The 17,524-nt window shown below is 39.9% G+C and overlaps 1 protein-coding gene across 1 annotated transcript in view; it reads right to left on the bottom strand.

Moving 5' to 3' along the window:
- The window catches only part of nrg3a (neuregulin 3a), a 356,242-nt gene that overhangs the window by 38,630 nt on the left and 300,088 nt on the right, over positions 1–17,524 (bottom strand). The window contains exon 4 of the mRNA XM_080868339.1: positions 2,502–2,525. Coding sequence (XP_080724465.1) covers positions 2,502–2,525 — 24 coding nt within the window. The remainder of the gene's footprint in view (positions 1–2,501; positions 2,526–17,524) is intronic.

Genomic DNA, 17,524 nt, shown 5'->3' with positions numbered 1-17,524 from the left:
CACTACCCACAGCTCGTGGCCATAGGTGAGGGTAGGGACGTAGATCGACCGGTAAATTGAGAGCTTCGCTTTTACACTCAGCTCCCTCTTCACCACGACGGACCGGTGCAGCGTCTGCATTACTGCAGCTGCAGCCCCAATCCATCTGTCGATTTCCAGCTCCCTTCTCCCATCACTCGCGAACAAGACCCCGAGATACTTGAACTCCTCCACTTGGGGCAGGAACTCATCCCCGACCCGGAGTGGTCACCCTTTTCCGGCTGAGAACCATGGCCTCAGATTTGGAGGTGCTGATCCTCATTCCCGCTGCTTCACACTCGGCTGCGAACCTTTCCAGTGCGAGCTGGAGGCCCTCACCCAATGAAGCCAACAAAATTAAACCCCACATGTTAATATTTACTTGTTTGTATGGCAAAGAATGCCAAGTTTGACCAACACATTCTCATCTTTGGAGTCAAGTACTGCCGTTCTGTCAGCAGCTGCTGGCATCACAGAGACACGCTGGCAGAGGCAACATTGGACACAAAGAGATAAAAGTTCTCTTTTAAAAGAGTGACAAAGTCTGCCTGAGGGGCGGCAGTTTCAAAGTCATGGGTTTGTGAGTCAGACCCTGTCATGTTTGGGTGATTTGTGTTTTGCACTCATGGATTTCTTTTACTTTTGCTCACTTTTTACATTTGTTTTCAGTCGCTGGTAACATTTATGGTCGGGAATAAATGTGTCGCTTCTCGACAGTTGTCAAATGATGCTTACGGCTACCCCATGTGTTTAAATGTGACTTCGTTGCTGTTTATAGTGATGCCAGTGACATCTGGTGTAGGTTGGGGCCCAAGATTACATTTTTTTTAATCTCATCTCAAACACTAATGTCTTCATGCTAGAGCTCCCTGCAATCCCTCAAACCTTTTACTTGAATGTTAAATTTACTCCAAACTAAAAATCTGTTTATTTATTATTAAGGGCGAGTTTCTCAGCAGCAACTGAGATTGGTCCTTTTTAATCCTCAGATCAGAGCCTTTTTGGTCAAATGGTATCTATAAATCATCCTGTTGTTGATGCAATGTGTCTTAGAGTGAAATAACGATTTGCTATCACTTGCTATTGACAGAAAGGATGGGGCAGTTCAAGTGACAGTTTGTAGTTTAATCTACTATGTAAAGTATATTTTCTCACTTGCATTAATGACAATAATCTGTGACAAAGAGCATTACAGTAGGTCTGTGCATTTCTTTCCTTCAAAGAGCTTCCAAAGGCACAGACACTGACACACCAGGATTGAGTGTGGGAGGTTCTTATCTAGCCGCTGCTTAACACAATGCTGGGGGAAGACGTTGGCAGGACTAGAGACGTCAGCTCGGCAATGAAAATGTGGCAGCCTGAACAATGTTGCAGAAGCATAAAACCTCTCGCTGAATATAAATGGGGAAACCTGCAAGATAGCTCTGTAGAAAATATCATCTGTCACTGCCAAGTTTGCATAGTCTAAGCAGGTTTTCTAAAAAAAGCTTTACTTCGTTTGACTGCTTAGGCAGCGATCGGGCAGCTGAAAGAGATGCAGCAGTGCTTGTTCTTGTGAAATTTGACTTTGAGCATGTAGATGCTGTAAAGCCAGGCAAGAGGAAGAGCATTTTCCTTGATACTACAGAGATTTTTTTTTAACCTAAAGAGGACACATTTTGAGAGAGAGTGAGGGGCTCTGGTTAACAAGTTTCATGTCGTTAACTAGCGCTTCTCAGCTGTGATACCCGACACAGAGTCCGCGAGAGCCAAAACCGGGAGCGAGCAGCTTGGCGAAGACGAGGTGGAGCCGCTGGCATCTATCCTTCACAGCCTCGCAGCGTGTGCATGGGAAACGCACACTAACATTCAACACACAATCGCTGGAAGGATCTCATCAAACTCACATTAGGGCTTCAGACACACACTTTGAGCATGTGCCATGCATGCGCACACATACCCACACATACTAATGAGGAGTGCGACTGGTAACGGTGCCAACATCACAAAAACTCCCTCACTGCACCCTGCACGCCTCTCTGTTCTCACTGTTTCCAAGGAGACTGCAGCACATTGGTATTCTGGTGGGACACTTCATGAGCAATTGTGAGAAAAAGAGAGAGATAGTGCAAGAGAGAGAAAGAAAGCAGAAAGATAGAAATGGTGCGGGGAGTAAAGATACGTAAGTACATATGTGTAAGGAGGATAAAAACAGATTAAGACAGCGTGTAAAATACAGTGCAGCACGCACGGTTGACGGCAGCTAATATGTTAATGTATAACTATAGATATATTTGTATTCACCACAGCTTTCCTGATTACATTTCAAATTATGTCACAGTGCCATATGTAATTAGACACATCCAACTTATGCCGTTTGCTGGCTGTTATGAACAATTTGTTCTGTATCTGAGCCCTCAGAGTGTATTGTTTATCCAATATGAAAAGCGGTGATGTTTACAGTTATGACTCAGACAGATGCAAGACAAGAAAAGCTTCCTTACCCATAAACTCGATGCCCAAGTGATCTGTTGTTTCACGCAGCAGGACGGAAGAAGGAGAGAGAGAGAGAAAAGAAAACAGCTTTTATTAAGAATTGCGTACAATAGCATTGTGTGTTATGTGTGTAAGTCATCTGTTGTCACAAGAGGTCAGAAGACACATGTTAGTAAAATTACACAATAAATGACACACATGCGTGAGGACCCTCAGAGATAATAATGCTGGATCTGAACTAACCTCGTGCTTAAAGGCCCAGAACTCTTTCAGTCGGGTTCACGCTATGAACACCGCAGTTGTTTGAAAAAGTTGTTATATCCTCTCCCATGCACAAATCAAGAATTATTAACATTTGAACAGATGTCTGATGACAGTATTGTGGGCTTTGCTTGTGTTTCCTGCACCCTGTCAGTCAAATCGGATCAAACCACAGACCAAAGGAATCACAGTAACTGGGATCCTAAGCGATAAACTTGGCTCAGAGATTTGAATCTGTCAGTATCATTTTATACTTTACTCGGTTTACTCGGTGGAGAAAGAACACTTCAGTAGCCTCACATGTAAGTGGTGTTATTTACTGTCATTTTGTACCAATGAGAACCAAACCAAGCAGAGATCTTAGCAGAACTACTACAGCTCACACTGTTCCAGCTCTCAGGCTTTCCTTCCAGACTAATATTTTCTTCATCACTTCATTCAGATAAAATGCTTTCTAATCTTTTACCTACAGCTCAGATTTCTGACCTTGACATTTCTGCAGACACAAGTAAAATCGACAGATGCTGGAAAAAGGCTTCAAGGCCACCAATAGAATCCACTCGTTACAAAGAAGAGAGAAAAAAAATCACTATCAGTGTTCATCCACAGCCTAAAACTGTCTAGTTTTGACTCTGAACAAACACATTTTGTCTTCACCAAATTGCGATCACAAATATAGAAAAGTGTGACTTAAATCTTTCCTGCCTGTTGGCATCTGGCTTTACAATTGGTCCCTCTAAAGCAGCGGTCCCCAACTCCCGGGCCTCGGGTCCGTGAGTCGTTTGGTACCGGGCCACGAGAGTTGAGGCTCAGGTGTGAAATGTATGGTTTTCAGGGTTTTTATCGGTTTTCAGCGTTATTTTGTTATCGTTTTTATCATTAACTCAGTTTTCCTGGGTCTTTTCACGTGTGTTATGAATAAATCTTCTTTTTTTCGGTACCGGTACTAGTTTTATTTTGTTGTATTTATCCGCGACACCTTAAAGGCCGGTCTGTGAAAATATTGTCGGGCATAAACCGGTCCGTGGCGCAAAAACCACGGTCCGTGGTTGGGGACCGCTGCTCTAAAGTACACAATGCAATACTTGCACCCCCTTAAAATCACATCCTCTACAGAGAAAATTACAAAGTCAATATAAGAGGGGGCACCTCAGTGTCAACTATATATATTTAATTTTGTGTAATACATTGGGATATTTATAATTAGAGGCATTTGTATTTATTTTGTAACTTTGTTTAGTTAATTGAGTTAATTAGTTCATTAATTATTCTATTATCTAATCATAGTTAGAAAATGTTAACCAATAAGACACAAATCAATTAAACTTTTCAACATTTCAGTCATTAGTGTTGATTTCTACCAAAGTACTGACTTGGCAGTAGTACCAAACCCAGGTCTAGTAACTTCAGCTGTTTTATATGTTACACGATGCACTGATAGAACTTATTAAATACAATGTTTGATTGGCTTTTATTTACTTTAAATCGCTCACGCTGTTTTCATAACACTAACCAAAGTACTTTCCTGACTCTAACCACTCAATCCATTCAAAACCAAACAGTTCTGTACCAGTCATGCTGCACTTAAGTATAAACTAGAGAAACAAATTAGCTGTATCAGAGTGTATTTAGATGAAAAATGCACATTTAAACACATAAAAATATCACAGCCAACCAGCACACCTGCGAACTCATCGAAATGAATAATAAATTGAGGATGAAATTCATTCACAAACTTGAGCTCAGCCACGGTTACAGCAGATCAGCGGATCCTGCTGCCAACCCCCATCTGCTACTGGCTCAGCTGATACAGCTGACACATGCAGATGGTAAATATCACGTTAATAAAACCAATTCAAGCTTCTTTCGCCTCCTCACAGTCGACTTCACAGAAGTGGAAATTTCAAGATTAGAGTTGAAAATGTCTTTTGAGAAAAAAGTCGAAATGTGGAAATTATTGTTGTTGTTTCAGGACAAACTGCCATGGCTGCCATACCTTCTATACGGTCCTCATCTCAGTACTAGAAATCAAGGAAGAGGCATGAGGAGAGAGGATTTGAGGCAGGAGGCATTAACAAAATGAGACATCCTTGCTTCTGAGCTGTCATTTTAAGACAGTGTCAGTGTAGAATGAGGAGTGCACAGCTTCTTAATCGGTTCATTGTGGGGTTTTTAAGACTACTACTGTTATTTATGATCTCTGTCAGATGAGCATGACAGTGTTCATGAAAACAAACCGTTTATATTCAATTCCCAGTGTGACACAGTGTGACAAGAATGCACACATAATATATTTTTCTTCCTTTAGTCATCACACCCACAAATGTTGAAGGGTAGAGATGATTTCCTTTGATAACCAACACAACCAGTGAACAATAAACACATGTATTTGTAAAATCCTTCTACCACCATGCTTTAAAGATTCCAGCTGTTTGGCACAGCTGTTTTGTATGACATGGTTGAAAAGACTTTCTCAAGGTGCACCTGGTCATCCTCGATATCCTCGTCTTACAACTCTTCTCTCTATTGATTGCTCCCGTCTCCAGATACATTTTAGAGCCCGATCCCGATATCCATCTTAAGACCTAAGCACAAGAGCATCACAGAGGGTACCTAACGTCTCCTTTGTATACAGCTGTGAAGTCCAAGAGCACTTTAGCACATGGCTTTACACACTTTACTGACTATCTAAAGGGATGGAGACTGCATGTGTTTTTAAATATATTCAAAGCTCTTTTCTTATAGCGAGAACGACAGGTACCTCATTCTCTCTAGTATTTTTGTCATGTTTCTTTACTAAATAAAACTTGAAAAACAATAATGTACAAGCATGGTTTGTGATAAAACATGCTGCATTCCTGTAATTTTATGTCACCTTTCATCCTGTAACCCTCAAGGAGTCTTCTTTGTATACAGTTTTCTTTTAATGCCTGTGTGGCATCCCTTAGTAGTGTAACAACGCTGTGAACTGAGGGTAAATGCATATGGTAAAGTCTGCAGAAATGCAGACTTACGAAAGTGTGCATGAAGGGCTCGAAATGTTTCTTGTGGTGCCCTTGCACACTTTGACAATGGTACAGCCCTCAATAACTTACTGTAACAGTGACTCAGTGTGGACACTGAGACTGAGCTGACGAGATGAGACGTTCTTGAAGGTGATTCACAGAGTGAATGAGGACAGAGGATAGAGGAGACAGGAAGGCAAGGAACAGAGAAATGAGAAAAGCCCTCTCTCCATGCGTGTCTGTCTGGGTGAAGTTCCTGAAACTGACCAATCAACTGGCACATCTGAAACTCATCCTCTCATTAAGATCCAGCAGTATTTGAACCTTAAATTTCAGCCTGTTCAGTCCTTCTACATGGCACTGACACTGCAGCTGAACTAGCTGTAGTCTCTAGTCACAGTTTGCAGTCAAGTTGTCTCAAAGTTATGCCTTCTTTCTGTGTCATGGGTTGCTCTCCATTGCTCATCAGTGTGCCAATTGCCTTGCACGCTTTCCACCATCATCTCTTCCTGGATAAAGCCTGCCTGTCTGACTCTCTGCTCCAATCAACGCCCACCAGCCAGCCTTTCTCTACACTCTTCCCACTGGTTCTCCTGCCAGCTCTAACCAGCCGTGTACCAAGCCTCGTCTGCTTCCACTCCAAACTATCGCTACTGATGCAACTTCTCACCAAAGGTGGCCAGTGTTGCAGGATTCCATTAGTAGTAAAATAATACAAAAAGATCTGTTATTTTTAACCATTTCTGTTTCTTATTTACAACTTTGTGCTTTTAAAGAGCAGAATTTCTTATTTCATCCCTAAAAATCGGTTCATGACTTCCGTGAAAAAAAAACCACTGCACAAATAGTCAAGTAAAATGACACCTCTGATTAGATCCAATTTCAAATGATCACTCTCACACTGCCACATATTATACAAGGATAACAGACAGGAAAAACTCCTGTCACCGACTAGTAGACATAATCTGAAGGAAGTGCAGATGTCTGTGGTGTTACCGATGGCTTCTCTCGCACTGACAGTGACTTTATCTCCTCAGTGGCCCTGTCCTACATCTTAGAGTGGGTGAGCTGGTCTTTCTAATGCGAAAATCTCTGTCCAATCTGCCCCCAGTCTTATCGGGCAATGTTAGCACAGATGTAAGCGGATCATTTTTCACTTTGCCGGTGACCCAGAGACCTCTCTCCAATGCCTTCTTGATTTCTCCTTTCAAAAAAGCCTGTGATGCAGGACATGAGGAGGTGAACGAGATAAACAGTGCAGTAAAAGCTTTTGGAATAAGCTGCATTTTACCAAATATTTGGCAACTGTTTTTAATTCCCAATTTGACATCAGAGAGGTTTATTTATATATTTATTCATTGATTTTATTAAAAAAATGCACAATGTTTTTCTTTATTTGCAATTCTGGTAGACAGTTAATCTCCATTTCTTTCTATAATGACACACGTGCACGTATATTTTTAGCATCAGTGACCTCGCTGATATCTGCACAGCTACAAGAAAATGATGGTGTGATCTGTTCTTTGAAATTCTGCACTTTTTCATCCCTTTGGGTAGAGCTATAAGCGCTGTTGCTGGGTTGGAAACTCAATTTCCCATGGAGCTCAAAGAGAAGAGACTAACACTAAAGCTGCCAAGGTTTGGGATTTCATTTTCTGTATAGCTTGGTTGGTAGAGTATATATCAGCACCGGCACTGTCAGGATATAAGACTTAGTTCCCACTGGGGCTGGCTATACTCAAGATGTATGCACTTCTGCTACTGTAAACCACATTAGCTGGAAGAACCCACAAGGTGTTGTAAGTTAAATACTAGAGCAGGGCGATATGACCAAAAATATTTATCACGTTATACATTTGAAAATTTGCGATAACGACATAACTGACGATATAATTGACACTAGAAAAAATACTTTACAACTCCACAACTTTAGTGCAAAAAACCCCATCAATGTATGTTCACTTAAACAAGCAGCTGTTTTTTTATGTGCATTAAAGTTATATAAAAATGTAACAATGCAAATTCCTCGCTGACAGTTTAACCAAAAGGCATTTCCAGTGGAAACTGGCCGACATATCCTCAGCATAACCATGTATAATATCCACAAAACTTAAAAAGAGGTTAAACACACAATACGGTAATATTATGTTGAAGCACAGTACGTATCACTCCGCGAGGCTCTTGCCTACGATAGCTGTAATGCTCCGACAATCCATCAAGCGGTGCGGCTTCGTAGCTTAGCAAAGTCGCACTAAAACATTTGACAGATTTTCGAGCGCCGTGTACGACATAAAATCATTTCGAGGTCAGTAAGCACAACCAGAGTTCATACATAAGGCACACGGAATTATAAGGGGCTCTGTCGATTTTCAGAAAAATCAAAGGATTGATTTTAAGTATGTTGTATTTTCCAAACAACACGGTAATAGCGACGGCCTGCTAGCATGTTCTACCAAAAATAATGCTTTGTGTGACGGACGAAGGCTAAACCAGTTCCACATCACTGAAGCTGCAGCATTTTTACAAACCAATTCTGGTTCATCTGTTTCATTTAACGATCCGCTTTCGCTCTTCTCATTCTGTGTCGCCGCCATGTGCGTATGTAAACAAAGGCACTGCGCATGCGCGCTTTACCCATATTCTATCACGATATGTCATTTTCCTATTGTTGCCCAAAATTACACCGGTATTACCGTGAACGGTATGATATAGCCCAGCCCTAATAAATACTATGCTCTGCAGGAACGGCCGCACCTGATGTCACATCTGATCGGAACAAGACATCTTTTCATTCATTCATTCATTCATTCATTCATTCATTCAAAAAAAAGTAATCTCTAAGAAGCATTATCAAAGAGAGGAGCTTAAATACACACAATCAAAAAATGTTGCAGATGTGGAAGAATTGTGAGGCTCCAAAACGTTGGCCCCCTGTTGTAGTGTGAGAGAAACTCACAGTTGACCGTTGTAATAACCTTTCATATAAAGATAATTGGATACATTTTCTGATCTTTAGCTTTCAGTGTGATGGCTGCTACAACCTGCACCTACTAACCAAACAACAGAAATGAAGAAACTTCTAGCTGGTATCATCATAACACATGTAACAAATGCAATGCAAAGAGAGATTGCTGCAATCTCTAGATTGAGTTTGTAATATTATCTTACAATTGATAAGATGCAAATCACAAAACACAACTTGCAAAAATCTTACAACGTAGAGACGCTGAAGTACAACTTCCATATTTGAGGACAGGGAAAAGAGGATGTGAAGGACATCCAGAATATTTTGTTTGATGAAATGGTCAAAACTGCAAATGAAGGCTGACAGCTGAAAGTACTGATTCTGAGGAGGAAACAAGAAACAAGACAAAATCCATTTCTAATTTTGTTCCCAATGATAGCATTTTGCAAAAATATGATATATACAGTGTATAAAAGGTGAATCAGCTTTAAGATAAAATAAAAATCATTTTTAGTAGAGGCAAAAAAAATGCCACAGTGCAGGTGCTTCTTATTTTCAAGAGTATTATTTAAACACAGCCAAAGCTGCTGCCAAACCACAATTAGGACGAGTATTTTTTTCTATAATTGAAAAACCAATGTATTCGTTTAATTCTGCTCAAGTGCTGTTGAAAACAAAAATGAGACAATGTCCTTCAAGCTTTTAGTCCTTTTCATTTGTTGTCTCCTGGGAAAATAAACCAAGCATCCCCCCCCTCCCCGAAAAACGTAAGAAAGTGGAAACTCCCCACTGTGTGTGTGTGTTTGCAGCCTGAGGAGTAGGCAGGTGTGGGTGGCAGGGAGTCTTCAGCATGTTGCCCTACTTCCTCTCCCTGTGGGCACTCATATGTTGACAGGGATGGTGTGTGTGTGTGTGTGTGTGTGTGTGTGTGTGTGTGTGTGTGTGTGTGTGTGTGTGTGTGTGTGTATTTCCACCTCTGGAGTGAGCTTGACAATGGAAGACAGATTAGCTGACCTCCACAGGGACACACACACACAAACACACACACACAGTTGTTTTACAGACTGCATTAATTTGAATTCACTACCATATACATCATAAGGCATTAAAATAATGTAAAGAATAGATTTAGGGTTGCTGATTAATTAAGCACAGGACATAACGGGGCATGAACTCCACGTACACAAAAGAGGAGTGCAATCAGAGTATCTTTTATTCCTGACTGAAACATGATGAGCATAGCCTGGCTGTCTATTCTCCTCTCGTAAAAGCGGTGACCATGGTTGGGTCCTTGCTGTTGAAAAAAAAATCCAAATGTAGCCTTTATCAAAGTAGTGAAAGTAAAAGTGAGTTAAGAGAAAAAAAATGATAATAGGATTTTTAATCAAAAGGAGAAAAAAGTCAAAATGAACTCTTCTAGAGTTACTCATCTTGTGATGGATGCAGATTAAAAGCTGTAATACTGTCTGACTGAATTTAACTCATTAGGGCACTTTAATTGACGGTTTTAGGATGTATCTGCAGGACTACCTAATTTTCTTCACATCTTAGCCACTGATGAGGGAAATGTCTCTATTTCCAGTCATGTTTATTGTTGAGCTTGTGACATGTTTAAGGTTATTTCACTTCTATGAATACTTCGCCAAAGGTCGGGGACTTTGCTGATGTAAAACTGATTGCAATGTGGCTTATCTTCTTTTTAAGGTCATGTTGAGCAGCTCTGTGCCACTTCCAGTGCAGCTGCTATTTTAAGATCTGACCACTTGCACTTGTCCATCTGTGATGTGGGCTGGATTTCTTTTACTGTGTCAGAATGGTGACCCCACACTCTGAATATCATTTTGGGAAAAACAACATGTCGTGAAGTCATGACGAATCAAATCTGGTAGCAACGTAGGATGGTGAGAATTTTTTCGGTGTGAAAAAAATAGTTTTTTCAGTGTGCTGTGTGCAGAGTGACACAAACTACAAATTTGTGTGATGCAAATATTTCGTGTCAGATTCTTCAGGAAATAATACTGCAGCATTAACAGTCTGCCACTGGGGGACGAAGGAAGTATGCCCCTGGTCACGCTCCACAGCTGAGTGCTACCTTTGGGGTTGGACACTGGGAACTCTTTCACTGAAAACTGCTGTTTAGTATCTGGGTCATGACTGGAGACCATGCTCTTATCACGACTGATAATCCTCAGCATGAAAATTGATGTTGATGTCTGCTCCCTGCAAGCAGCGACTGTCAAGTTAGAAGTTTATGATGAAATCGCGAAAGCAGAAGTGGATGAGCTTACTAAAAAAGAAAGTGTAAGGGGTGCACAAGAACAACGTCAGCAAAAGGGAGATTGGAGTTTTGCTTTGTTCTTTTAATTTTTAGCATTAACTTAGTAAATTTAGTAGATTTAGCATCTAGCACTTTCTGTTTCAGTTCGTTACGAATGTGCCATTAAGGAAACAAGACATTACTCCAGAACAAGTAGCGACGGTCTTTCCTAAATAGAGACGATACTCATGCTGCAGTTTGTCCATCTGCACTCCAGTAGACACAATATCACAATCTTCATCGTTCTTATTTCCCTCTGTCAGATAAAAAAATTAATTGTTCCACAGATGGGCTTGAGGGAGCGAGTGCATCATATTCATATCTCAGACTGACTGATAGCTTCACTCTCCATGTGTGCAGAACAGAGAATACGTTACATGCTATTTCCAATTAGGGCTCAGCACTCTTTAGAGAGCAGGAAGTAAATTGATATTTGACAGATGGCGGCTCTGTAGGACTGGAGGGAAAGTAAATGATGACACTGCCTTGTCCACTATTCAGCTTTGATGAAATTCAGTATGGATAAGCCACATAATCATGTGATGCAACAGAGAATCTGGGTTTCTCAATTTGGGACTCTCTTGCTTTGCATTACACAATATTATGTCATTTACAAGTTTTTGCAGGTGTGTTTATGCGCGTTCTGTGAGATAAAAGCCTATTCTTGTGCAAAGAAGTAAACACAAAATCTATTCTTTAATGTACTTAATATAAAATTCTATATTTGTAATATTAATAGAAAAGAAAAACTTCAAAAAAGCTACTTTGAATTTAATAAAAAATAAAAAACAAAAACAAAAACAACCCCCATAAATAAATATATAAAAGATGGACATATTCATTGTTTTTTTTAGCACCATCACCGCTATCTTTTTAAAAAGTTTTGTTCAGAAGTGACAACATTTAGATTAAAGGGCGGAGTGCTGATGCTAACTTGCAAGTTAGCAAGCTGCATCCGTAGACACTGTGATGTCAAAGTGTGAAATATCTGCTAATTGATGGCATATTAATAACTTACAAGAATTTCAGTCATCAAAACTGGAGCACATACTTGGACAAGTTGTTGGTTTGGTTAACCACCAAACTAGCTATGTTAATATTGCTTAACTACCAGTGCGTAAGTTTTAGAATTTACATGGGTAAGTTACATATATGTAAAATCCTCTAAAATGACTTTGTTCTGCTAACGTCATTGCTAAAACTGGACATTTTAACATAGAAGTCTAGGGGAATTGACTAGCGCTTGCTCTTAAAACACAACATTGTCAGCAACTGGGAAAATAATAGCATTCAGTCTAAAAGTGGTTTACTTGTTTTTTTCAAATTGCTTTCACACATTGCTTCAGATCACAAGTCTGCCCTGGGCTGATGGGAGGCATCCTGTTCGCTCGCTGCAGCCTGACAGATTAACGGCCGTGAGTGGAGGGTGTTTAAACATCAGCGGACTATCCGCTGAATTCCAGTCTTTGTTGAATTTAAATCCAATCTTTCACTGACCTGCTTTATCGTTTCATCATTTGTTCTCCCCGCCTCGTACCCCCTCTTCTTTTGTTGTTTTTACCCAAAGTGGTTGCTATAGTAACAAGGTATGTGCATCTTCAAAAGTGGCGGAAAGTCTTTCATCTGAGCAGTCTGCTCTGCATCCATAAAGAAGAGTGGTCCAAACAATAGGCTGGGGCTGGGGTTGCTTATTTTATGCCTTAAACACACTCAGCGAAAACTATGCACGACTGAGCAATAAAACCAAAAGTCTTGAGTCGTTTTCATTTGACCAAATTGTATGACCTGAATTATCACAAAACCCATAAAGCTGCCGAGCTATTTAACATCCTTTAGCTCACTGTTTTGGTTTAACATTTAGTTCAGCACTCTCATGAATTAACCCAACAGCTGTTTCACTCAGCAAGAGCTGATTTTTAACTAACAGACTGTGTGTATGTCACATTGAAACCAGCGATTGCATGGCAAAGCTGCATTTCTAATGCCTCTGAATTTGCATTCTTGGCCAAAGCCTTAATAAAACAAACAACCTGCAACAATCACTCACACACCTTTATGTTTCAGTAAAATGCAAACTGGTGTCTCTGTATATATTATATTTTTGAGTACAGGGGGAAAAATGACACCTTCATTCTCATGTGCTATAAGGAGCAAAACTGACTTTTATACCAGGCTGTAAACATGCTTATTTCTGCAGCTGGCTTTTGAGTCACTTTTGGAGCCTTTAGTGGCCACTCAGGGAACTACAGTTTGTGCAGTTGCTACACTGGCTTCATTTTTAGAGCCAAATAATATCCTTTTTTTAAACTTTTCAAACTGCTTTCTTTCTAGCATCTATCCTTGTCTTTTCCTGAGAAATGTATTACTTTGAAAGCTTCTGTTGGGCAGCATGGTGGAGGAGTGGTTAGCACTGTTACCACACCTCTACAGTCTAGCCGGAGCATTTCTGTTCTCCTGTTCTGTCAGCATCAGTGCTCTCTGCGTACTCCTCCCACAGGCCAAAGGCATTTCATTAGAGAGGTTGGGCTAATTGGCGATTCTAATTTGCCCACATGTGTGAACGTGAGCGTGTCTCTGTGTTAGCTCTGTGACAGACTGGCGATCTGTCCAGGGCGTACCCTGGCTCTTGTCCTATGGTAGCTGGGATAGGCTCCAGCCCCACTGTGAATGAAATGGAAAAGCAGAAAAACACGAAGGGATAAAAAAGAATAACTATAGATCAAGAACACGGCAGCTTCAGATAACCAGTATCAGATGGAAATTCTTCACTATTTCAACTGTCAGACTCATCCAAACTGTTATTTTTGGTTGGGAATGCTTGTCACGCACCTCAAATAATATACAAAATGAATAGAAAAATCAGGTGAGATCTTGTTTCAGTGAATAATATATTAAAAATAATTCCCTATCCCTTCATTAATGCTGGAATGTGGCTAGTAAAGGGAATAAAGAATGCTCATTCTCTATAAACTGCACATTTTTCACCAGTCTAAACACAGTAGTGCTTCGTCCTTGCATTTGTGTTTAGCTGATGGAATTGCAGTCTTCGCTTTCATTCGACAGTGACCTCCCTCAAATTTGTACCCTGCGTACAGCATTAAAACAAAGTGACACAAAACGAGACAGAGAGGTCCAACCATAGGAGACAACAGCTTTTAAATGACGTTACTTTTGTTGCGAGGACTTGGGTTGAAATCACTTTCACTCTCAAAATTGGTTGACTGAGCCCTTTTTGAGTTGCAGAAGGACAAATTGTACACCAGGGATGTTTTTTGAAAGCCTTGAAGTTAAATGGGCCTGAAGTGTATTCACAAAGAGAACTGTTTATAAAAGCTGGAGAAAAAGTTATGCACATCCTTCCTTCACTACAGAACAAATTCTAAATGTCAAAAAATGCTGTTTAATCCAAAGTTTGAACATTTCGCATGGTGATGGGACTTTGTATTATTTAGACACTCAGTAATTGGTCCAATCTGTTAAGGCCGCTGTGCATCATCTGTGCTGTTCAACTCATCAAAATGAAGACATAAATAGTCAGCAAAACTTCTGAGTCACCGCGGGAACGCCTACAGGGAGCTGTCAGTCATCACTGGGGTCGCATCACTGACAACGCATCTTCCTCTCTAGCCCCCAGATTATAATGTACAAATCCAACCCTTGAATTACATGTTTGAAGATTCACTTTTAAATATTCCATAACACCATGTACCCTTTATATATTGTTTACTGCCATTTGTCTTCAACGGATGATATTTCCTGTTATTTTGTAATTTTTTGTGTGATTTATCTCTTTGATGTTTTCCCTTTTCATCCACATGTATCCTTGCTTGTTCTTTTTCATAGTTCCTTTCCCAATAAGGCTAGGAAAATAACCTATTCAGCTGCGGGCTGAAAGTGTAGGTGGAAGGAGTGACTCCACAGGTTATGGAAGTGGAACATTAAAAGGAAGAGAATTATAGCTCTAGAAAAAGAGTTGATGATTTGGGTCTGTTATTCAAAAAAGCATGATGTAATGTGTTGCATTCTGGTTTTATTGAGGCTCGTGACGGTACAAAAAAATCGATCCCTCTGCTTCCTTCTTTTTGTGTGACTGTTAAAAGTCATTTTAAAACTGTGATGTGTTCTTTCACAGACTTGATCTGCTTGGGCTGTCTGGTTCAGAGGGTGAGGCATATAAGGAGTGAAACAAAGAAGAAGATTTAGAGTTGTGGTTGTGGTGTCAATTTAAATTATTACCACCCATATCACAGAGAAATTCGGGTGCTGTCTAAAATGCAAATAAAAATGCAGCACAATGGTTTTAAATTCTTGTAAATCCAGATTTTATTTACGACAGAAGAAATAAAGCATCCGAGGTTTAAACTTAGACATTTAAAAAACTAGCTCATCTTTGAATTTGACGGTAACAACATGTCTCAAAGTTGGAATGGGGCCATATTTACCCCTCTGTAGCATCCTCGCTTCTTTTAACAACAGTCCATAAATGTTTGGGATCTAAAGAGATCAGCTGCTGGACTTTTGGGAGAGGAATGTTGTCCCATTGTTGTCTGATATGGAATTCTACCTGCTCAACAGTCATATTTTTCTCTTCATAATATAAAATGCTTTGAGGCGCTACATAAATAAATCAAATTGAATGATGCCACAAATGTTTTCAACAGGTGAAACTTCTGGACCTCAAGAAATTCGGGATGGAGACTCTTCTATGATGTCATGCTGTTGTAATAATTGCAGTATCCATATGTGCAAGCTGGCAACTGAAAACAAGCTGGATGGTCTCTCTTCTCTTTAGTCCAGCCATGTTTTTACAGAAGAATTTCACATTCTGTTTTGTGACTACAGATGACAGTTGTCCACTTTTCCTCAGTCCATTAGGCTTTGGTCCAGAGAAGAAGGCTGTGTTTCTGGATCATATGACCACATTGCATGGCTGAGCGAACTGTAGGTGCAGTTTTTTTTTACAGATTGATAAACCGCTGTCACAAACTCTCCTCTCTCACATGCTTGTTTCATTTGTAATCATATTACTCACCTGTTGCTAGTTAATCCCAAATTTTTTGAGACATTTTGCCGCCATCAATTCAAAATGAGCGAATATTTGTCATGAAATGTGATGTTTAAACATTGGATGCATTTCTTATATTTTATTGTGAATAAAATATGAGTTTATGAGATTTGCAAGTCATTGCATTCTGTTTTTGTTTCCACTTCCACAATCCCAACTTTTTTTGGAATTGGGGTTACATATTCTCTATGGTGTTAAAAATAAAAAACTTCAAAGGTAAGTATCTCTGAACGACCTCTCCTCAGACTTTCAAATTAATGAGTTGGCTTTCAAGTTAACTTTGTCCTAGTATAACTCACAAAACTGACGATATTTCTTTTTTATTATGAAAGATTTGTGAGGAATTCAAATTTAGCTCCCATTGCATCAGCATCCAGGCTGCTGAAAACCTGTCAAAGAGATTAATTTTATTTTGATATGATATTATATGCCAATTAGTCACCATGTAAATTGCCGTTCCCTAATTATTCTGTAATTTATCACTATTAAACATCACACAATTTTAAATGGCAGAAATATGAGCTATATTTCCCCTCAGTGAATTTACAAGCGTGTACTGTTGTCTTAAATAATCCAAGCTTTTATTTGCACTCTCATCAAGAGACTTGGAGTGCAAGGATGGCAACAAAAAATAAACATACCAATTAAAACTCAAACCAAACAAAAAATATAATTTTTGAAGACTCAGTCTGTACCATAAATTATAATCTTTGCAGATATTAAATTAAAATCAACACCTTTAAAAAGTTATCATGTGTGCTGATTAAATCACAGTTGTAGAAAAGTGAAAGGAGCAAGTGAGTTAGCCAGTCTTTAGATGTAGCAATGCAAGGTTGGTAAGTGTTTTTGGAAACTATAAGGAAGGAATAAGAAGAGGGTGGCTCGCTGGCAGGCATCACAGGGATGAATGAGTAAGAGAGGAGGAGGTAGGGAAGAGTAAGCAGTTCCCACAAGCACTGAAATAAAGGAGGAGGCAGGGGTGGAGGAGGATGAAAGAGGCAGGCAAGAGATGTCAAAAGTGAGTTTGGGTAGTTCTGGTAAGTGATAGGGAGAGTTTAAGTTTTAAGGGCATAGTGAGCGAGAGCAAGAGTGAGAGAAAGAGAAGGGAAGGAACAGGAGAAGGTGGAAGAGAGTGGGATGGAGACAGACAGAGGGCAAGCCATGATTCAGCAGGGCAAGGCACATGTCATACACTTAAGTCACATAGAGTTTCGTGACTGTCACCCCCCCTCTCTCTCTATGTCTATCATCTCTTTCACTCTCTATTTCATTACCCAGAAATAAGTTGAAATGGCAGATAAATAACCAATTCCGCTACTCTCCACTTGGGCTTTTTAAGATATGCTGATCCAAACTATGTGAGAGGCTGCTTATACGGAAGGTAGATAGTATAGCTCTTCAGGAAGTTGGTGAAGCCT

This window comes from Rhamphochromis sp. 'chilingali' (genome assembly GCF_963969265.1).
Source record: "Rhamphochromis sp. 'chilingali' genome assembly, chromosome: 20".
NCBI lineage: Eukaryota > Metazoa > Chordata > Actinopteri > Cichliformes > Cichlidae > Rhamphochromis > Rhamphochromis sp. 'chilingali'.
This window is presented reverse-complemented; position numbering and strand designations above follow the sequence as displayed.